The 23,269-nt window shown below is 38.8% G+C and overlaps 2 protein-coding genes and 1 long non-coding RNA gene across 3 annotated transcripts; all 3 read left to right on the top strand.

Moving 5' to 3' along the window:
- Positions 1-2,836: 2,836 nt before the first annotated feature.
- Positions 2,837-12,743, top strand: LOC127367315 (uncharacterized). The gene is made up of 10 exons (XM_051407067.1): positions 2,837-2,947; positions 3,055-3,105; positions 3,263-3,413; positions 3,506-4,073; positions 10,068-10,081; positions 10,432-10,555; positions 10,842-10,911; positions 11,006-11,159; positions 11,268-11,555; positions 11,648-12,743. The coding sequence occupies exons 2-10, from the start codon at positions 3,066-3,068 to the stop codon at positions 11,991-11,993; spliced, it is 1,755 nt and encodes a 584-aa protein (XP_051263027.1). The 5' UTR covers positions 2,837-2,947; positions 3,055-3,065; the 3' UTR covers positions 11,994-12,743.
- A 4,581-nt stretch (positions 12,744-17,324) lies between these two features.
- Positions 17,325-18,632, top strand: apoc1 (apolipoprotein C-I). The gene is made up of 4 exons (XM_051407202.1): positions 17,325-17,474; positions 17,880-17,949; positions 18,047-18,182; positions 18,278-18,632. The coding sequence occupies exons 2-4, from the start codon at positions 17,895-17,897 to the stop codon at positions 18,336-18,338; spliced, it is 252 nt and encodes an 83-aa protein (XP_051263162.1). The 5' UTR covers positions 17,325-17,474; positions 17,880-17,894; the 3' UTR covers positions 18,339-18,632.
- Positions 18,633-21,164: 2,532 nt separating this feature from the next.
- LOC127367312 (uncharacterized) lies at positions 21,165-22,088 on the top strand. Its single transcript, XR_007885460.1, has 4 exons — positions 21,165-21,284; positions 21,590-21,635; positions 21,720-21,804; positions 21,986-22,088. It is a non-coding gene; the product is annotated as an uncharacterized LOC127367312 (long non-coding RNA).
- The last annotated feature ends 1,181 nt before the right edge of the window (positions 22,089-23,269 follow it).

Raw genomic sequence — 23,269 nt, 5'->3', positions numbered from 1 at the left:
CCATGAGTCCCTGCCATGTTGTCAAAATGGTTTTCTTCCGGTTTCTGCTGCTCTCCTGGCTACTATCACAGGACCGCTGAAACTACAGTACAGACAAACAGACACAATCTTTACATTATTGTGACTTAATGTGACGTCTAGGAATGTCCTAACAATAAAACCTATCTTACTCAAGAAATCTTGCAGTAGTTCTCTGAACCCTCTCTAGAAAGCATTTAGGATATAGTAACTAACTGTCCACGTAGCCCTGTGCTAACAGCCTTTAGATAACTCCAGATAACCCTGGTATGCTTACACTAGTGGACTTTGTATTAGTTCAAGCAACATGAATAAAATAGCTCCAGGCACTAAAATGATGGGGTTTATTTATAGTGAATCAGTCTCTTTCTTCTCAAGTTAAAAAAGTGCTCTATTTCCCTGACCCAGTCCATCTTACTGGAACTCATGGCAGATGGTTAACATTAATTTCAGAGAAACAAGAAGATGGGAGATGGCTATTTATCACAGTGTTATAACAATCTTTTGAAGAAGGTGGCATATATAGATATGGACTGTGAGGAGTTGCCAGTCAGAAATAATTTCTTCCAATTTCTACACTATTAAATTCAAGGATGAGGACATTTAAGCATTATCTAGCTTTGTTATCTTGCACATTGCAGATATTCTTTATATTTAATACTGTGCTCTTTTGTACATTATCCAAACAATATTTGCAAATCCCTGCACAAATGGTACAGCTTCCATTTAAATTAATGTCATATTGTTCACGTTGTCTTATATTTTTTCGTATGTTATTGTCAATTTTCTATTTTTCTATTCATCCTTCTTGACTTTCAGGACTTGCTTTCATCTTTATTTATATTTTTCTGTTACTATGTTTATTGTTATGCACCAATATCAGATAATCAGATACTGAAGTTTATTGAAAAACAGTAAATGTTTGAACAGAAAAACATGTTCAATTTAATCAATCAAATTAATAATGTGCAAGAAGCAACAAAATAAAGGCTAAAATCTGATCTTCTATACACAACCTAAACATCCTGACAGTGAGGAAGAAACAGTTTTCAGATTCAGGGTCATGTGTTTCTTTATTTTATAGCAGTGAAACAGTGTTAAAAATTCTGACAAAATAATCTCTGAAACCCCAAAAATAACTCGCCCTAGTATCTATCACATTTTCTTTTTTTGTATCTCATTCATACTTAATAGAGATATGAAAAGTCAATGTGACACCTTTGGAAATATAACTATCAGCAGAATTCTATAGCAGGTGCTGCCATGGCCATCACTAGGATTTTTCTCTCTCCTGGTGCTATGTCCCTCATAGCACCAGGACCAATACAAGTGGTGGCAAATAGTAGATTTTCATGACTTCACAGTTACTTTACAGTTACTTAATGTTGGATTCAAAGATGGTGGGTTTTCAGGCATTTTGCCAACGGTTTGTTGACACTTCATATTGTTGAGGATATCACTGGCACGGAATTAGAAGCTAGAGGATGACATGAATGAATATTCCCATTTGGTTGCTCATTTGGTTTAATCAATATCGTCAATGCGATTTAACACCAGCAACTCATTTACTATTGAGCTAGCTGTTTATTTGACACTTTTTAAAAATTAAATATTTACTATGTTACTATATAAATGGTGATTATATTGACAAATAGTATAATAATAATATTAACTTTCTGATATTTAGTTTCTTTCTGACATGAGTAACTTATTATACAGCTAATCATAGATCATTTTGCAGATTCCTTGTCAGTGTACTAACTCATCATTTACAACCTGAGTATTGTTTATGGTAATGCATCTTTTTTCTGATTTGTAATCACTATCATTGAATTTGTTGTCCAATACTGTTGTCACAGTATCACCATTGCTTCCAGTAAAAACCTCCAAGGCGCTCAGCTGCTGTTTTTAACCTTTATTGGATTATTCATGGTGATACCCACTGGTAATGTTTTTAGATGTTTATCATCAGCATTAAAATCAAATAGTGGTCTTTCAAAAACTGCAATAGCAGGTTAATTTGCATGGCTTAAAACCTTCAAACCCATACAAATCACTGAAAGGAATACTTTGAATAAGTTTATAATACATTTACCAACCTACTTAATAATAATAGGTAACAAGTTGTCTGTCAGACTCTCAGGGTGAAAGGATCTAAATATTTTCAATAAAATATTCTACTTTCAAGCCTCAGATATTTCCTTGTCTAAAAGAAAAATGGGGACAAAATTCAACACAAAGAAAAATAAATTAAACTGCTGTTCTTTTGGTTTCAGAGAATTGGACTATGGTTTGTGTGATGTGAAATAGCAGCTACTTTGTCCTTTCGAAGCTGACAGTGTGAGTCTGCTAACCCTTGGCCAGACTAACCCTTAGGGATTGTTGAACATTGGCATGACACAGAAACCATAAGTTACTGTGATGTTGGCTGGAAAATGCCAAGTTAATAGAGACAATAAAACACTGACTGTATATCTAATCAAAGCCGGACATCAAAGAAACTAAGGAGAGAGGTTTTGTCTGCCTTGGCAGAAAGTTATCTGTAGCTAAGAACAGACAGACAGGGTTCATTTAAGGATAAATTTATGGATTTTGTCACACTCAACACACAACACTGATGAATCGCAGACACATTTAGGCCATAAATTAATGTAGAAATAATCATGTTTTGAAATAATAATGTATATCTGGCAGATGATCACTGGATTAAAAGGGTTATGTACTCAGCCTGTATGTGAATTGATGCAACAGTATCGACTTGGCTGCGCAAAATGTCCAGAGGACAGCAGGGTGAGGCAAGGTGACAGCAAGGCACTACAACTTGGACTTTGGGATTATTACTGTCTCGCTTGCTATATAAGCTGCAGCACCTCACCAGCTCAACACAAGCGCTGCCAAGTGGACTTGCAGATACACTCAGCAAACTCAGGTAAGAAGATGAAGAACTGGCTCAGCCTAGTAGTTGACGTTTTCATTTCAGAAATACTTCTTAGTGAATGTGCTGTTCTAACAAGCTTTGTATCTTTTTTTCATAAGGTCGAAGAACCATGAAGGTCCTTGTTGTGCTCGTCCTTGCCGTTTTCAGTGGTGAGTATGATGGCAAAATATAATTTTTCTTTTTTGGAGCCTTTCTACTAATATACTCAAGATAAACAAGCCTTGCCTCTAAGGGGTACATATGTCTCAGATTAGGCTGATAAAATGTCAAACTGCTGTTTAAACTTTACTTGTTTCCATCCAACAGGCTGTCAAGCCAACCTCTTCTATGCTGATGCACCCAAGCCACAGCTGGAAGTGATGACTGATGCATTCTGGGACTATGTTGGCAAAGCCACCCAGACAGCTGATGATACCCTCCAGATGATCAGGAAATCTCAGTTTGGACAGGATGTGAGGTAGGTCAGACAATACCATTGTGACCAACATTAAATTTCTCCTAATTAAAATATGAACAAAACTTTATGTCATTGTTTACTCTCTTGTCTAGTGCCCGTCTGACAGAGAGTGCCGACATGGCCAGCACATATGCAGTTTCCCTGCAGGAGCAGCTTCCCCCTGTAGCCCAGGACCTGATCACCAAAGTCACCACAGAGGCTGATGTGCTGAGAGAGCGTGTGACCCAGGAGCTGAACACCGCCAAGGACAAGCTGGAGCCCTACACCGAGGACATGAAGGCCCAGATTCAGCAGAGAGTGGAGCAGCTTAAACAGGAGCTGGCCCCCTACGCAGAATCCGTGGACTCTGAGGCCCTGAGGACCACCTTGATGCAGAAGAGTGAGGAGCTGAAGACCAGCCTGGAGCAGAGTATGAAGGACCTGCAGGCTCAGCTGGGACCCTACACTGATGACCTGAAGCAGAAGGTGGACCAGCACCTGGTGGACTTCAAGGAGAGTCTTGTGCCCGTGACCGAGAGAGTCCAGAGTGAGCTGACTCGGGGAGCCCAGCAGGTGAAAGAAATCGCTGCCCCCTACGTTGATGATCTGAGGGAAAGGCTGGACCCCTATGCCCAGGACCTCCAGGCTCGTCTCACCTCCCTCTATGAGTCCTTCACCAAAGCCAACTAAGTCAACCTCCACCACAAGTTAAACAGAAAGAAACTGCATCCAATGAAACTAATTCTCTGATCCCACCCAGGAACACGTCCATATTGTTAACAGTACAACCAGTTTTGAAAGTTCAAAATGTCTTTAGATATATTTAAAGTATTAAAACAATAGATAAATAATAAATATTGAGTGTTGGTCTGTGACCACACACTGTGTTCTCTTCCTATATTATGGAAATAAAGCAAAACCAAAACATAACCTTGTCAGTTTGCTGCTACTGATGTCATTTATACAGTCCTGGTGAAATTTTAAATGAATGTTGGCAAGGTTTAAAGTTTTTTCTGGCAAACGAAGGCAAGTAAAAAATAAATAAATACGAAAAATGAAAAACTAATTGTGGTGTCTGAAACTAGAAACAGTGTCTCCAATGTGATTACTCACACCTACATTCTTAAATGGTTTGATCAGCTAAATCAACTTCAAAACAAGTATATTTTTTTCACTATGCTAATATATACATATTCTCACAATCATTTTCTTTCGAACTGCTTCACAAATGTCCAATACATAAAAAAAAACATAAAAACTTGACTTGAATCTCTGAAAATAATTAGCGCCATCTGGTGAACATATAGAGCATATATTCATGTGCAACACAGCGGCCAGCCATTTCTGATGTATGGATTTATATTTATAAGAAACTATTTTTATTATCTCCACACAAAAAATCAGTGGAGAATAGAGCCTTTCTTGTTTGTTCCGTGTCTGATTGCAAAATCTCACCCCCCAGCCACGCACCTGTACAATGCAGTTGTGGGTCTTGGACGGGGCATGTTCAGGTTTGTCTCTGCAAGTCTGGAAGTTCATAAACACATCCTGCTTCACCTTGTTTTTTTATTTTTCCTTTTGTGCCTCCATCCCTTCTGCCAGATCGCTGCCTTACCCAGTGGCAAACAACATTCCTCTGTTCTGCCCCCAGCTGTCACAGACTATGCTCACCATTAACCCTCCAAGCACACACACAGCTCTGATTTCTTTTTATGTCCGATTATGTGAATGTTTTAGGTATATTCTGAATGTCCATGTTTTAAAGTTAAAAGCCATAATAGCTTTTCTTTATGTATTGCTATAAATGCTTACAGGGCTTCACTTTTTCTCCTTCCTTTTCATTTTCTTGTTCTACACTATTACAATTATTTTGTTTTCTTCATCATATACCCTTCTGATAAATTAGTATATCTAGGGAGGTGTAGAAGAAAATGGATTTATTCAAACAAAGACTTCTTCCACAGAGTTACATGTTTTTGTAACTGTTGAAGCAGACTGGCCAGACTATTGCAGAGTCTTGACTTAAAAAAAACTTTTACATGCTTTTGATAAGTTACATAACTGAGGCAGTCATTATCATCCTTACTCTGTATCCCTGAATGAATCAGTTACGTTTCATCTCATATTTTCAGCTGCAAGAAAATGTATTAAAATAAATATATTACCAAAATACCTCCACATTTTAGGGAAATGTGCTTGTTGGCTTGGCCTTTTCTTTTAAAAGACAGAAGGAGCTAAGCTTGCTGTTTCAGTCTGTGCCCCTGCTTTCAGCCTTTGTGCTAAGCTAAGCTACTCCTGGCTTTAGCTTCGTGAACCAAGTGGCAACCTCCTGGGTTAAATAGATTAAACATCTTTGGACAGTCAGTGTCAGTAATTACAAAACACATTAACAGCTTCTTTGACAACATAAGACATTCAGGGAATTTCCCGCAATGAGTGTAAAACACTCACTATTGTATATTTTATGACTTAAAGATGTAATTAGTTGGATTGAAGCATTGCATTACTTGCATTTCTTAAACTAAAGTCCTCAACAAGTATGTACTTCACACCAGCATGGCCGAAGGAGACCGTCAATCTCAATAGCTTTTCTTGGCAAGCACAACGACTTTCAGCTAATTATACAATTACCCGTTGACATGAGATGATGAGAGCTTTTGCTGTAATATGAGCGTAACATCAATGAAAATTGCATTTTACTGTACTTGATGATTCTGTGTCTATGAGGACGCTGAGTTGCACTTTTAAAACTTAACAAATGTCTCAACCAAATGGCAACCTCTGTGGCCTGCAAATGTAGCCAACACTGGAATGCCAAAAACTGCGGTTCCTCAAATGGCCACTTGAGACTGGGAACAACCCCCATGAGAAATTGCCAAGCTTCACAGCAGAAATGAACAATGTTTACAACCTGGTTCAAAAAACGGTTTTGGTCTCTATAGCCAATTTCAGAATCAGAATCAGATTCAGAAATACTTTATTGATCCCTGGGGGAAATTTTGTTTCTCTGTTTATGACAACTGTACAGGGTGAATTTTTTATACAAGTCCCCCGTTTAAGTTGTTTTGGTTTAAATTTATTCATAATCAAGGGTATGACCTCTTTGAGTGACAGGTGGGTGCTATCACAGGCGGATAGTTTCAGAAACAAGGCTTCATTCAGCCCACCTCAACTCCACGCACACTATTGGCGACGTCACGGAGACTACATTCATGTTTAATGCAGTCTATGGATGGAACATACAAAAAATGAGAGTAGGATCAATCTTATCCTTCAACCAGACAGCGAATAAGCGTATTTCCTAAAATGGCGAGCTAATCCTTTAATTAGATGTAATTTACACCAAATGAATACGGTTGCCTAACAATCAGGTTGCGGCACACACATAAACTCATTATTAGACACTAATATGCCCTTTATCTTAAAAAGCTAACTACACCATGATCCCCTCACTCTGTGCATCGTACAGCAAATGACAGCAGCCAGGAATCTGACTCAAGGTTACTTTAGTTGATAGATATGCATTAGCTGCCGCATGCTTCAAGCCTTCACTACAGTGCCATTTCAGCAGCCACTCTCAGACATTTGGCTCTTTCGGCACACATCCTCATCAGCTGATACCACTCTGACTCAGAGCCAGATGATGGGGGGGATGAGTTGCCGAAAAAACACTAAATTCTGAACTTGAACATTTAGTTCAACAACTTTTAACCCACAGACGTTAACTGTAATAACCTCGCTGACTCGTCTAAACAGATGTTTCCCTTTTCAGAGAGGTGAGATCATCCAGACCTAACCAAAAACCAAATTCTTCAAACCAACTTCCAGAGAACAACATCAGGCTGGGGTTACTGTCGTTCACACTATTTCATAAAGATGTCCTTACACACTCCCTTGCCTGAGCGACATTGGACATTGCCTCCGTTGTTATGGAGCAAAAGGAGAAGCAGCTGTAGTTTTGACTGTGTCAGATATTTTACTGTATTACCTCATGGTTGATTCTCTCTGTTTCACTTCCCCCGTCTGTCCAGAGGGCACGGCACTGTGGTTTTGTGTGTTCTGGCCTGTGACCTCTGTTGGTACATGTGTCTAGTTTGGTCACTGTAGTCCATCACCTCTGCATAATAAAAACAATATATAGAGTTTATAGTTGAATCATTCTCCATACTGTAAATACATCTTAGTAGCTATTGTAGTCGAATGTTTCACACAAGACATTAAATGTGTTCCACAAATGTGATAGAATAGAAAAAGAAAATCCTTGAATGTGTAAAAGCAGAAAGTGTTTGGGTGACAATGTTTTATGCAGAATAATGGGATTAAATGACTGATCTTGATTTGTTTGCCTGTTTGAACTGGACCGGACTTGTTATCTGGCTAATTTGGTGTGTGACACACCTTCTGCAGCCACACACACATATGACACACTACTGTTGTGGAATGCCTAGGTCAAAGGTCTTTTGTCTTTGACAGAAAAGTGACACCTACAACACTGTTTCATCCCATTGTTGATTGTTTTTTTTTAATCATCATTTAAACAAAGAACATTTTCCTTCATTACAAGATAGTTGAACAATACAATGGGCAGGGTCTCCCAGTCACTTAACACATAGCTGACCCCTCTGGGTTATCACACACTAATGTTATCATGTTCTCACACTAATTACCTGACTAAGCCTGCCCATTTAAACTTTGTTCCTGTGTAAAGTTGGATTTCTGTGAAAAACGACAAAGAATGAAATCTGTTGGGCTGACAACAAAGAGGCCAAGTCCTAAAGACCAAAGGTCATTACACATGGGCAGCAATTGAGTCAGAGTTTACTTCATATCTAAAATCACTGATATGTCATGACATGTAGGCTATAGCCTTGCAAATTATAGGTGATTTGTAAAATTATGACGTTTTCTTTAAAATGAGTTGGTTTACAGTTATTTTGCCACGTGAAAATACTAAACATAACTGGTAAAGTATGACAGAGAAGTTACACAATGTTTTCCCTACTTTTATGTGGGGGCCTCTTGGCCGATGATGGTAACATACTAGAATACATTTACAGAGAGGTGACTGAATGTAACAGCATGTAGAGCCCTCAGTGGGCAATAATACACCAACTAAGATCTCTGCTGCTTCGATATTAAACAATTTTTTCTACATGATAGCTACAAACGTACCTTTACACAAGTAATTAAATCACTTGTAAGTTATTGTGGTGGACTAATAAAAATATAGCACTACAAAATACTATAAATAAAATAAATACACAGATTTGTTTATTGCTTAACCAATAGCTTTTAGTCATTATTTTGGCTTGAATTCAGTTTTGTTTTGATTTGTTGTCACTGGTAAAGCTTTAAGTAAGAATAGAGAAGTATGTGTTTGATTCCCTGTCTTGTTATGATTAAAATGAAAGTAACAGGTCTGTTTGATGGAGGGGGCAAGTAGTCATTTGGGGTTGGCAGTTATGTTCTGCTACTAAACAAACATGTGTTGCTCAATAAGCTGGGGAAAACACTTTCTTTTGGCATCAAACATCCCTTTCCAAAATTTCAAAATCCTGGGAAATTCTTGGAAGTTCTACTAAAAGATAAAAACAGTCTGTTTTTTTGTTCAGTTGTTGTATATGTAATAAAATAGTTGGTGTTCTCTGTATTTTGTTACCTGTAATCCTGTAATTGTACAGTGGGCTTGTTGTATCTGATTGCCCTCAAGCCTGAACATGCCCTTCTTGTAGTGCTGACATCTTATTTGCACTTAAGGCACTTGTAATGTATAGCTCTATGTTATGCAGCGGTACAGTACATAGAAAATTGAATCTGGTGCATATGATCCGTATAAAGAAAGTTCACATGTGCAATATTCAACATTTGAAATACGAGAGTGCGGGTTGTCATGTAAAGAGGCCATATGTGCCGGTGGGGGTTGTGTGTCTGTAGGGGGCGGATTAGTGGAGTGTCAATGGTCAGCAATGGCAGAAAATTTAGACTGAAATGCATGTGTGAAAGACTCATTTACATCCCAGTGCCAGGAGGATTTTTATTCAAATAAGACCACTTGATGATAATGATCAGAGAAAACCCTGTGAAGTCAGTTAACACCACCACGTAAAAAATAAAGGTAAAGTACAGTAAAAGCACAAAGTTAGCAGCAACATATACTATATAAGATATCATTTCCAAACAGTTAAGAATTTAATGATTTCACCAGCTGAACCACAATCCTTGGTACATACTTTAAAGATGTTGCTAAATCTATAATTAATAATAACATAATAATAATAATTAATATAAAGTTAATTTTGTTTTACATGTAAGATCTGAATCTGATAAATACTTCAGCCTTCTGATAAATGTAAAAGGTATGTTTTTCACTGCAGTGGAATATAAGCAGTGGTAACGTTTACTCAAGTATTGTTCTGAAGTAGGCTACATATTCAAGGTAGCTATAGTTTACTTGACTGTTTGATAGTACTTTATACTTCTTCTCCACTACACTTCAGCAGGAAATATTGTGCTTTATAGTCTACTGCACTATCTTTATTTCTTTATTTTCCATTCATGGTTAGTATATGCCTATAATGTATTGTTATGGATTGTTATAATTTGAGCAAGCAAGTGTTTAAAATAGTTCGAAGTAGCTTCATTTCCACCAGCTTTTACTTGTATTTTACATTGTAGTGTGACTACTTTAGGTAAAATATCTGAATATCGCTACTATTACCACCTCTGAGTATAGGGATAAAGTAGGCATAACATATAGCCTAAAGCAAAGACTTATATTGATTGAATCAGATTGAAAATGCTACTTTCAAGTAACACCAGGGAAGGCTCTGTGTTGTAAAATCTTTGCAAACTGTATTAGAAACATGAAAACAACCAAATATTTATCCGTGACCCTGAACGTTTCACCCTGTCTTTCAGTCACATTGCTCAACCAACAATGCAAACCTTATGAGAACTTCGGACGTGATGTTGGTGGCACGTTGCGTGGACAGAAACAGGAATCCGTGCAACCGACAACAATCATCATCACCACGTGAAGGCGTGCGCACGCGAGCAACACCCCCGCTCCGTGCGCGCACACGCGCAGCAGCAGCAGCCTCCTGGGACTGTATAAAAGCCCTCAGTCTCCGTTCGGGGAGCACGGAGAAGGCTCAACCTCTCAGGTGAGTGAGAAGGCTGCACAGCGCGCAGAGAGACCAAATGTCTTCTTATTTAATGCCAGCTGACAGAAACTACTTTAGTTTAGTTTATCTATATTACATTTGTTCTGCTGATTTTTTGATTTTTATTACCTAAATGTACTTTTTATTAATGCTCTGTTATTGGTTTTTTTTTCATTTTAACATTGGTAGCTTAAACTGTATAGCTATATAAATAGGTAAAAAATATCTGCTACATCTGTTTTATTACTGAATTATATTACTGATTGCTTACCTCTTCAATTCACAGGTGTATCTGTCTGTCTGTCCAGCAATCATGAAGGCTGTATCTCTGATTCTTGCTCTGGCAGTCATCACCGGTAAGTCCACTGCTGGTCTAGGATTTACTATGATCAATTTTTATTAGATGTAATGTTTGTGTATTTATCCAAGCTTTCCCACATGTGTCCACAGGCTGCAATGCCCGTGCTGTGCACCAGACTGATGCCACCCCAAACCAATGGGAGGAAACCGTGGATCGTTTCTGGCAGTACGTTTCTGATATTAACCAAAAGGCTGATGGAGTTGTGGAGGACATCAAGGCCTCCCAGCTCAGCAGGGAGCTAGAGTAAGTGATTTTCTATATGCATTTAGTCCATCCTTAATTCCTCTACTTCCACATGTTGCACTGTGCTTACATCCCTAACATCTGACCTTTCTTTTCTTCTGCTTCCAGCACTCTGATCACTGACACCATGGCAGAGCTGACAACATACAGAGACGACATCCAGACCAAGCTGACCCCCTACACCGATGCCTCCACAGGCCAGCTGTCTCAGGACCTGCAGCTCCTGGCTAACAAACTCCAGAAGGACATGCTGGATGCCAAGGAGCGCAGCACTGAGTATCTAGGCGAGCTCAAGACCATGTTGGAGCAAAACAGCGATGACGTCCGCGCCCGCATCAACTCCTACACCCACAAGCTGAAGAAACGCCTGAACAAGGACACTCAGGAGATTCACGAGTAAGTGGGGTGGAGGCTTTTGCACTTTGACAATTTTTTAAGAATCTCTTGTAATATGAAACCTAACTGTGTCCTTCTTCTTCACTCCCAAGCACCGTGGCCACCTACATGGGTGAGCTCCAGTCCCGCACCTCCCAGAACCTGGAGGCCGCGAGGGAGCAGGTTGAGCCCTACGTCCAGCAGGCCAGTGACAGCGCCACAAAGAAGATTAGCGACATCTCTACCATCCTGAAGACCCAGGCTGAGGGCTTGGGCCAGCAGCTGGAGACTCAGGCTGAGGGCATCAGAAGCCAGCTGGAGGCCACCGCCCAGGACCTGCGCACCTCCCTGGAAGGCAGGATCGATGAGCTGACCGAGATGTTCTCCCCCTATGCCACCAAGATCCGTGAGCAGTTTGAGGGCATCGTGGACAAAGTCAAAGAGACTGCCACTGCCTAGAGAAAGACTGAGGGTTTTCAAAGGGTTGTAGATGGATGTGTAAACCACTGATTTCTTAATACCCTGACAAAGAGGGGAATGGGGGAGTTGAGAATTACAGATGATATCTTTATTTGCGTGCTCCACTGTTCAGGGTAAGGGGGTTAATGAGATGAAGGAGGGAGGATGAGGTGCTGACTGTTAACAGAACATTCAGCAGATAAACATCTGTTAGGTTCTTTCTTCTGCACAGTCACCCTTTCTTCTCTTATCGACTCCTGTCACTGAACACAAGCACCCCAGCCGATAACAACCTTTAATACACAAACAGGAGACAATTATTTGTAATATGCTTCGCTTTTCTACTTTGAAACTTCTAGCTGCCTATCCCCCCAAGTTTTTGTCTTGAGCTTCCTACATTTTGTTTGGTTGTAAATATAACTGCTGAGTTTGAGGTATTCCACCCCTAAATGCACCGAACATCGTCTTTCATTTCAATAAATGCACTGAATTTTTCTCGAGGTGATACTAAACCACTAAAGTGTCCTTCTGTATTGTCTGCATTTCTTGTTGTTCACAGAGAAGTGGAATGTAAAATGACTTGATGCAAGTACGACAAAGAGAGTAAAGTGTAATGCTGCCTGTTTTTCAGTCTGACTATAGAGTGTCCCTTGTGTTCCACATATGCCCACCATGCTGCTCACTGTAAGTGCACTGCCTGTGGCTGCACTGTTCTGACCAGTGCTGAGTGAATAAAGAACCTAGAAAAGATGGAGGTTTCCACTGTTGGTTTCTCTGATGAAACATTGAAGAGTAATCTATTATTTAAGATGAGGTTTAGTTACGCTGACAAGTGGACACTTCACAAAGCAATTGGTGATCCACTATTGTATTTGTAGTCTCTATGGCAGTTTAAATGTAATGTTATATCTAAAATCTCTAGAAGAATGCCTTAAAGGCTTTCACCAATGTACTTCTAATACAACTCCCTACTGCTCTAAACCTGAAAATTCCCCCAATATGTTCTTTTAGTAGTTGTTGCATAACACTACAAGGGATAATTACATAAGCACATGCATCTGAAGCTATTTGCCCCTTTGTGTGTTTGAGCCCCTCAAACATGCACACAGTGATGTGTATTTGCTGAATTGTGACCTAAATGTACTGTTCCGAAGAAATAATTATTCTTAATACTATCATTTGCTCCCTCTCTCTGTACCTGTACTCCACCCCAATCCTCTCCCTTTCCTCTCCTCAAACAGGCGCCACCACCCCACAACCCTTACTTGGACTGTAACTGAACTGTTTTTCTAGTCTGGACTTGTTAAGATCTGTTCCCAGATTCCTTTCTCGTTATCCAGGCATTTGGGAACAAGCTGTGCCCCAGATTGAATTCTCTTTTTGGCCGCACTTTATCTAGGCTCAGATAATATTCATTGCAGCTGTATACATATATTTGTTCAGACATGTCAATAAGAGACATTCACACATACAATGGTGTTTGTAAGCAGTGTGCCCACATTCACATATACAGTACAACATGTGCATCCTGGTGGACTAGTGGTTAAAATATGTATCATTACACGATGTAATGTTTGTTTCTATCAGCGGACCATTTTTTGCACGTCATACCCCTTTCTCTCGCCTTAGGTTTCCTGACGGTCTTTTCACTAAATATTATATATTTACTATTCAATAAATACAAAAATGACCTAAAAAAAAACATTCAACATGGGTCTTTTAAAATAACTATTGTTTTTCTGACATGACTTTTGAACCATTAAGAAACTTATCTGCCCCAAAACAGAAAACCTCATGACACTATAGTGGATTCAGTTACTTTAGATGCAAAGGATGTAAGTCAAAAAATAGAATTTTCAGCTTGGAATACATCTGGACCAGCCTCAGGGGAAAGGGTGGTCATGACTCTCCTAAACTCAGATTTCTTACTCTTCCAATCGAAAGAAGTTTAAATTGTTGTGCTTATTAAACTCAGCAGGATTTTCCCTTTGAAGTGCAGAGCAGAGGCCAGTAGAGGACACCATTTGTCCCTTGTTCATCTCCTCTCCTCTCCTCTGACCCCTTCACTTGAATCCATGCTGCACAGATGCAGCTGTGTTTTCTTTTTTGGAAGATAAAGTAAACTACATTTGCCTCAGAAAGAAACACAAAGTCTGTGAGTTTCAGGAACAGAACACACATTTTCTGTGATCCATTTTACTCAGGGAGTTACTAACTGCTTAAGAATCACTTGGAGGTGTGTGTAATTAATATAAAATTGTGAAATGTGAATTTAAAAAGGTCAGATAAATTTATCACTTGAGAATGTATGTAACATGATTTATGCTTGTGATGTGCCATAATAGCGATTTTATTCATTCATTTTATTTAGTTTAGTTTATCAAAAATCGTCATAATCACCTTTTCTGACCCCAAATTGTTTCTACTGTGTTCTACAGAAATAAAGACCAAATTCACTAAAACATCATCTTCAAAAATGGTGGTTTTGAATATGCAGAGTAATAGATAACTGTACATTGATATGTCTCTGAAAGTCAATTATTTTTTCATTTAACCCGTTTATTTTCTCTATAAAATTAAAAAACATGTTTACCCTTTCTATCTGTGTTAAAGGTTATTGCATGTAAAGTGAAAGAGTGACTAACACCACAACTAGGTGTTTGTCTCCTATGATATCACTCCTTTCAGGAACCAGTGTTTATTTAGAAACCTCCCCTTTAACAGACCAGTGAAACTCCTACATAGGATCGTTGTTATTCAGGATCAGTCATGGATGGTAAAAACAGGAAAACCACAAGCATCCTGCCAGTTCAGCACTTCTGCTCCGTCTGCTCCTATAGGGTGTCTGCCGTCTGAGCACTGCCCAGCAACAAAAAAAGTCCCAGCAAACTATCAGGTGCTAGCTAGCCAATGACTGCTAGTTACCCCTCCAAAACACCCCTGCAGAGATTTTACCTCCTAATACAACCCCCACTCTTCTTTCCATCCTTTCCCTCCCCTTCAGAGCTGGCATACAACACCAGTCACCACAGGGGCCCTTGGCCAAACACAAAAACAGTCTTTTTGTAAGCTTGTTATTGCAAATTGGGAGCACGCAAGGCGTGCACTTTCACGCCCTATGCCTCCTACAATTATTCAAGAGGAGCTTATATGCACGCAAGCACAAGCTTATACATACACCCACCGGCCACCTCATGACAAAAGAGATGGAGATTTAGTCTTTCAGAAATAATGTGTGAGTGCTGAGTCATGTGAAGGCTCATTTAACTCAATTGTATTCTATTCATCATAGTGATAGCACCTTATAGGCCAAGTCATCGGCAATAAACAGGCATTTGGCCCTTTGCAGCAGACTGCTTGGTGTGAAAACAGATATGTTAAGCAGTGACGAAGCCTTTAAACAGTCAGACAGACTTCCTGCCTCTAACTCAGGTCACAGTTGTAATGAGGGTTACTGCAGTTCACTGTACTGTTTCTGTTGCATGCTAATGTACAAGATGGACCACATAAGGCTTTGTCTGACTCACTTCCCTTTTGAGAAAGGGAAGGTCTGGATAACAGAGACATGAAACGGAAAAACACACCAAAAAAGAGTAGGACATTGCAGAAAAGCAGTCTGCTTTTGAGAGTGTTAGTTATCAGTGACTTATGCCCCATAACCAAAATACACATGGCACCATTTAGAAATGTAGGTCTGAGGGATGAGTGAGTGAAAATATTTATTCAGCAGACTTGGCCAAAAGAAAAAGGAATTAATATGCATGATTAAAAGACAGTAGTGTAAAGTAGACATACATTTACTTAAGTAAAATTTTTTTTACGTGAGAATTTTAAATTAATGCTAATTTATACAACAGGAAATATTGTTCTTTTTACTCCACTACATTTATTTTACAGCCATAGTTACTTGCACAGGATACAAAAATATGTTCATCTTAGTGAATTGTTATATCTTAAACTACCCAGCACTAAAGACAGTTAAAATTAGCTCAACTTGAACTAAATACAATATATAAGCATCACTTTCATGTTTATACACCCATCAGCCATAACATTAGGACCACCTTGGCTCCCTGGTGGTCCTAATGTTATGCAGCCCCATACCAATAAATTGCGATGCACTGTGTTTTCTGACACCTTTCTATCAGAACCAGCATTAACTGTTTCAGCAGTTTGAGCTACAGTAGCTCGCCTTCACTCCCCACGTGCATCAATGAGGCTTGGTCACATATAAGCCCGTCGAGACCACTGCAGACTGGGAAAACCCCACAGGAACTCCAGTTTTGGAGATACTCTGACCCAGTCATCTAGCCATCACAATTCGGCCCTGGTCAAAGTTGCACAAATCCTCACGTTTTTTCTTGCTTTTAACACATCAACTTGAGGACAAAATGTTCACTTGTTGCCTAAAATATCCCACCCACTGACAGGTGCCGTGATAACCAGATAATCACTGTTATTCACTTCACCAGTCAGTGGTCATAATGTTATGGCTGATTTGTATATGTCAATAATAACACTGACACTGGCCATTTTGCATAATGACTACGTTCACTTTTGCTTTAAATTTTGAATGCAGGATATTTATTTGTATTGGAGTGCTTTCATAGTGTGGATACTTTAATGTACGTAAAGGATCTGAATATTTCTTGCAACACTGCAAAATATGTAAAATATCAGCATCAAAACATAACAAATAAGGACATGGAAGTGATAAAAACAAATGTACTTTTATGAGGAATCTACATGATGTGAAGAATGTGCATCATGCTAACAAATTAACTACTTGAATTTATTCCTGTAACAGTCCAATTACTTGATTTTAGTACCAATAAACCAATAAATACATTATCAACAGATGTAAGGCTGTCTGACACCACAGGGTCTAAACATGCTTGGCCAACACATCAGGTCCAAAGGAGCTTCCAAATTTATTTTGTTATCAGTGCTGAACTATGTTCCTTCTACATCACATTTCACCGTATCTGTCAACACCATTGTTGCTGAGGACTAAACTCTAAATCTTTTAAAGAGTGGAACCCCTAACATCATCTCCAGGCTGTGACCTGTTCAATAACTGATATTAATATGAGCCATCTGCTCCTGTTTATTCACATCCTCTTGTGAACATGTGAATGCTAATCAGATACTGTGCACAGCGTGGATGATGACTTTTTTTCCTTTAGATTCACCTCATCAGCCTGCTGCATTATCAACCATTCTCACAACATAATGCAATTAGATACGTGACTTATTTCTTCAGGGGAGGGGGCTCACAATCAGTATCAATATCTTTTTATGCAATCACATCGGTGCTGGTCAATAAAGGGGGCAGTGACACCGCAAGGTCACCACGTGTACATGTTGACTTAATTCTGCCGTTTTGCGTCACCCTCCTGGACCCGAGCAGGCTTATAAAGAGGAACACACATCAGCACTCTAACACACTCGATTTTTTTTCTCCTCTCAGACGGAAAGCAGGTATGTTTTACATTTCATTTGCATCACTCCTAGAACTGAAAAAAAAAGTATTTGTTACTTTCTTAACAATGGGAAGCCGGCGCTGAAACTAAATAACAAAGAAAGGGCATCAAATAATCCTCAAGTTCTGGATTCATCCAAAAGTTTTGCTTTAAGCTGAGATGATTTATGTCTTAATTCTGATATTTGCGTGTTTGAAATTCAAGCACATAGACAGCTGGAAATGATCAGCAGTTAGTTATTAGATTGTCAGGAGCGCAATGGCCGTAAAGGGAGCTGTCCAGTCGCTGTGGTGCTGACGGACGGGGGCGCTATTCTTAAAGAGAAAAAACAAAAACATGTAGGCCATTGCTCTCTCCTTTTTAATTTAACGTAAATAAACAGCCACTTGTCCTTCCTCTGCAGAGACTCAAAGCCAAGATGAGACTGTACCTCGCCGTTGCCGTGTTGCTGCTGGCTCTTGTGGCATACACAGGTAAGTCAGGTGTATTAACGACGCGCTCAGAAACGTCCCCGCTACGTTTCTCCCTCACATGTTGTGTAACTTTCCTCTGTCCACCTCTCACCTGCAGAGGCTCAGGAAGACACTGTCGAGCGGAGGTTCGCTGAGTTTGGCAACCAGATGACTGAGATGGGCAAAAACCTGGCTGAGAAGGCCAAGACTACCCTTGATCAGATTCGAGACAGCGAGTTTGCAGTCAACTCAAGGTAGGCGCGCGCACACTTCACATAATAAAGCACACGCTCAGATGTTCACGTGCACGCTTTGGATGTGTGTAACGCGGTTTTGTGCTCCTCCACAGGAACTGGTTTAACGATCAGTTTGAGAAGCTGAAGACCAAGTTTGGGGATTCGCCCCAGTAGAGAAGTTAAGTAGACAGGTCTCTGTCTCCAGCCTCCAACCTGCCCTCCGACCCCCACTTCTGACCTCTGACCCCTTCACTCTCTCCTGTTGGGACGCTGATATGTCACATGACACGTTGCTCTGCTGACTGACGTTTTTTATGTAAAGACATCAAAAATAAAAAATGTTTTTTTATATATAAATCCTGTGTTACAATCAGTGTTTCTCAATGTAAAGGAAAGAACATCTTAGTGTACTGAAGTGAAAGTGGAGTCTGTTTGATATCAATAAATGAACAGTTCTGGTCTATGACAGTATGGACTCTATATTTTACATAAATCTAACCCTAACCCTATTCCTTCCTGTTTTTAAATCTATGACTGAGTTCTAAAATCATGTTAAAATTTATAAAAAGTGAAAAAAACAAAACAATTGCAGGTTGTTTTTTTCTCAGTTTAGTTATAAAGTATATATATAATAATTATATATATATATATATATATATATTTTAAGTCATGAGACAAAGGAAAGCGAGATGAACTCAGCCCTATGACAGATTTATTCATGTCTTTTGCTTTGCATTAAACACCCATTGTCTTAAATTAATACATATTTACATATGTAATCATATTTACAAGACACAAGCAGTCAGAATCAGAATGAGGTTAATTGCTTTATTTAAGTTTTCACATACAAGGAATTTAAATACCAAATTCTGGTGCATAACAGCCAAAATAAATATATTAAGAACCAGAAACAACAACAAAAAGTAAATACTGCAAGCCAAGTTAAAAAATAAAGAATTCCAATAAGATTTAAAAGAGCTGTACAGTTTTTCAAACAAAGAATTAGCTTAAACAATTATCAAATTGGGTAAAAATCTAATATAAGGTCAATATAAAAACGGTTGGAGCTGGACTATTAAAAGATTAAAAGAAGTCTTGGCTCAATTCAGACAGAAACACAAATTCCAAACTTGCACTTCATTTAAATATGTCTAAATATGTATAGTTGCATTAAACCCAGGTGCCTCTGTGTTACATTGCACTAAAACCCTAATCATGACATGTATAATGAAGTCCCATGTTAATGAGGTTTTTTTCTTCTTTTTTAAGAACAGTACTTCTCGAAAAAGAGCAGACATTTCAATAAAAAATACCATGAATCCCTGTAATGTGAAAACATTCCAAACCAACTGATCACAATGTGATTGAATTGACACTATGATCAAAAGATTAATTTATGCTATGGTCATTTTCATATGAATGGGCACTAAAGCTGATATCAGAGAATAGCCAGCATTATCTGGTCGACGGTAGTTTATTTGTGTTAATAGTTCGTACCAAAGGGCAACTGCCAACATGGCTGATTTTCTGGCATTTCACAACTCCTGGGCTAAAGTCACTGTTTATGTTTGGTTAATAATCCACCAGTTGTCCCAGTTCATTGAGATCAGTTCCTGTGAAGAGAACAGGGTGACAGAGGTCAGCAGCTGGTGCACAGAGGTCACAGATTGCAATTCTTAAACTAATCACTTTCACTTTGATTTGTTAAAGATGTCAAGTAAACTGCTACTTCTCCATCAGTCACTGAGCACATCCTTTTCAGCTGTTCCTTAGAGTACATTGTACATGTTAAGAAATGTTTTCTGTGCTTCAGCTGTTGGATTTGGAGGACTATCTACTTTTGTGATGTTACTAAACTAAAAAGCAAACTTAATCCTTAAATGAATGATGTTAAATTATTCTTGTCTGCAACTACTCCTAACTAAAAGCCATCACAAAGCTCTGAAATGAAGGGGCACTATCATTTTCAAGATTTATACACTATACAGTATATGCAAAACATACTGTATTCACTACATCTGAACCTTTAACACTCTTGTTTTCAAATCAAAATGTTATACCTACATACTTGGATTTAACACACACACACACACACACACACACACACACACACACACACACACACACACACACACACACACACACACACACAGTAAGAGACACACATCTTTAACACAGTACAGATGTTTAAAACCCAACACACAATTTAAAAACAAGGACAAATCTTGATCCCATCTGTTTAGACAGCTGTGAGATCAGGTTTGTAAGTGCAACATAGTTATGAACTCTAATTTCAACATGTGTTGAATTGTTCCCATTGAGAATGTGTACTGACAAGATTAAATTGATTTTGTGGTGGACTCTGCCCACAGAAATGCTTTGCTTGCCTGAAAATGTTTATCTATCTTTCACCCGCCTCCGGTCTTCACTAAAACCCATATCTCTCCTGCAAGAACAGAGACTTTGACTAACCTGTATACATATCAGCCCCGCCAAATGGGTCGAGATATCTGATCCAAAGGGCGCTCGGACAGTTACTGAACTCAGCTAATGTTGATCTTGAAAAGATATCAAGAGTTCAGTATCCGCAGATCGAAAAAGTAATGTGTTTTAACTTGTATACCAACACTAACAATGTAATCCAGCTGACAATTAACAGGGAAAAGAAAAACAAATCACATTACTATCCGTTATAGATGAAACCATCACCAACTCTCATGTGACTCAAATGAAGATCACATTTCATATTAGGAGAATTTTTGCCTTTAATTTCTGTCTTTCAAATTTAATAAAAGAAAAACTAAACCTAATCTTTCTAAATGCTTGTTACTTGATTTGTTTGTGCATTTTCAGTGTGCATGTGTGTATTTTTCATTTGTGAGAATGTCAAAAAACTCTAGAAAGTAGACCCATACTTTGTGTTTGTCAGCAAAATGTTAATCAATCACCTGTTGTTTTGCCGTCTCTCACATTTTCCTCCATAAAGCGAAAAAAAACAACACGATGAATGATCACCCGATCTGGACCAATGTACATGCTGTTGAGGTCACCTAATACAAATAAAATGGCTCGATAACACTTGTTTCATTCAACTTCTGTTGACCAGAGCCGGAGGAAAAGGTAAAATATCATTTGAATATGCGTGTTGTGATGTTAATAAACCTGTGGTCAAATTTAGTTTTGAAATCTGTGATTTATTTATGTTATGGTGATTTTATTGCTGAAAAGGGACAGAGTTGAAAGAAAACAATATTCTGTAACATAATGTGCTGAGAATACGGTAGGTTGTAGTTGTGGCGTCTAATGTGAAGTGCAAATGGATTACGATGACAGACAATTTCTTCATTATAAAAATAATATTATGACGAATAAACTGCTGATGGTTCTGTTTCTCTCCTCTCCTCCTACTTCTCTCGTTGTGGCAGATGCATATGAAGGAGCTTGTTTTCTGTCTTATCTTACTAATGCAAGGTATGCCTTTAAACAGACTACATCTTCAGTCTCCTTGTCTTTATTTCTGAGCTTGAATGAAATGACAAACATCCTCTCCTGCAGCATCTGGCCCACTTTTGGCCCAGACACAGGCCCCAGAACAACCTGACGCTCCAGGAATACTGCAGAGGCTGACAGAGAAAGCAAGGTATTTCCACAAGCACTCATCATCCACTTGCAGATCATTAATGCAAGCAAGTGGCACTTTTCTGTGAATGACTGCCAGTTATCAGAATTGTAAGAAAAAAAAATTTTGGTACACATTGAGTGATTGTGTGTGCTTTTTAGAGCTACCTTGGTACTCATTTGTGTACTTTTGAACCTCATAGAGAAGCCAAAGCTAAAGTCCAGGATTATGGGGGTGCAGCTCTGGGCTTTCTTGGTTCTTATTACGAAGACCACATCCAACCAGTGACTGACAGATACACCGAATGGGCCACTAGTGTCAAAAGCTCTGTGTGGGAGAAGATCCAGACTTACGTGCCATCGAAGGCCCCTCAAAATTAAAGAAAAGCTGACAATAAATTAATATTCTTACCACATGACATGTCTACGATTCTTACTACTCACGGTTGAACTGATCATATTTAATGGTTTCATGGGACTTGCTGGTTATGTAAAATAAAGAAAGAATGTAACTAATTTATAAGAAAACCCCACATTCACTTAAAAACATCTGGTTTCTTTTTTATAGTAGAGGTTTCTGTATGACCCCTGCTTGTCCTGCAAGACGGCAAAGAGAGAGGTAAAGATGCAATGAATTAAATAATGTGACCAGGAGGTAAATTTGCATACATTCAATACATAATATGATTTATTTATAAAATGTACAAGCGTAATGTGCAGTTTCTTAGTATAAAAATGCACTTTTGCCACAGGTGATATTTCCCTGTAAATACATTTAATGAGTTATATTCAGTTCTGCTATTGAAAAAATAAATGTTGCTATTTTTAGTGACCAACATTCTGAAAATGATCATTTATCATACTGTCTCAGGGTATCAGGGTGAAAGGTGAAAGAAATCCCAGCATGCATTGCTCTTGGTCAGCAGTGTGTCTAGACAGGTTCTGGTTGAGTGGCCTTTTGACTATTTGACTGTGATATGAGCAGACATTATAAAGTGATTCTGAATGGCTGTCAAATAAATGCTGATTAGTAGGAGTTAATCTACTTAACAGTATCTTTCAGCAGGTAACAACACACTTTAAACTGCTTTCAAAGTTTTGTTTGCCATACAAGACGTGACGATTATGACACAGTACATGCGCTATGACATTTTGCACACCACTTATGCAGTATCAGGAGGGATCCAAGTGCATCGCCATATGACTAAAGATAAATTTACATCTGAGGAACATTGCATAACCACACATATTTCAACATACAGTATTTAAAGTGAATATCATGTACACTGGACTTTGTTTAGGTGAACATGTGTATGTGTGTGTGTGAGTGTGCATGTCCATGCACGTGTGTGTGTGTGTGTGTGTGTGTGTGTGTGTGTGTGTGTGTGTGTGTGTGTGTGTGTGTGTGTGTGTGTGTGTGTGTGTGTGTGTGTGTGTGAGTGAGTGTGTAGGTGTGTGTATGCTCATCAGATGACGTTTGTTTGCAG

Source organism: Dicentrarchus labrax, unplaced genomic scaffold (genome assembly GCF_905237075.1).
Source record: "Dicentrarchus labrax unplaced genomic scaffold, dlabrax2021, whole genome shotgun sequence".
In the NCBI taxonomy this organism is placed as follows: Eukaryota; Metazoa; Chordata; class Actinopteri; family Moronidae; genus Dicentrarchus; species Dicentrarchus labrax.
Note: the sequence above shows the minus strand (reverse complement) of the source record. Positions and strands in the feature narration are given on the sequence as shown.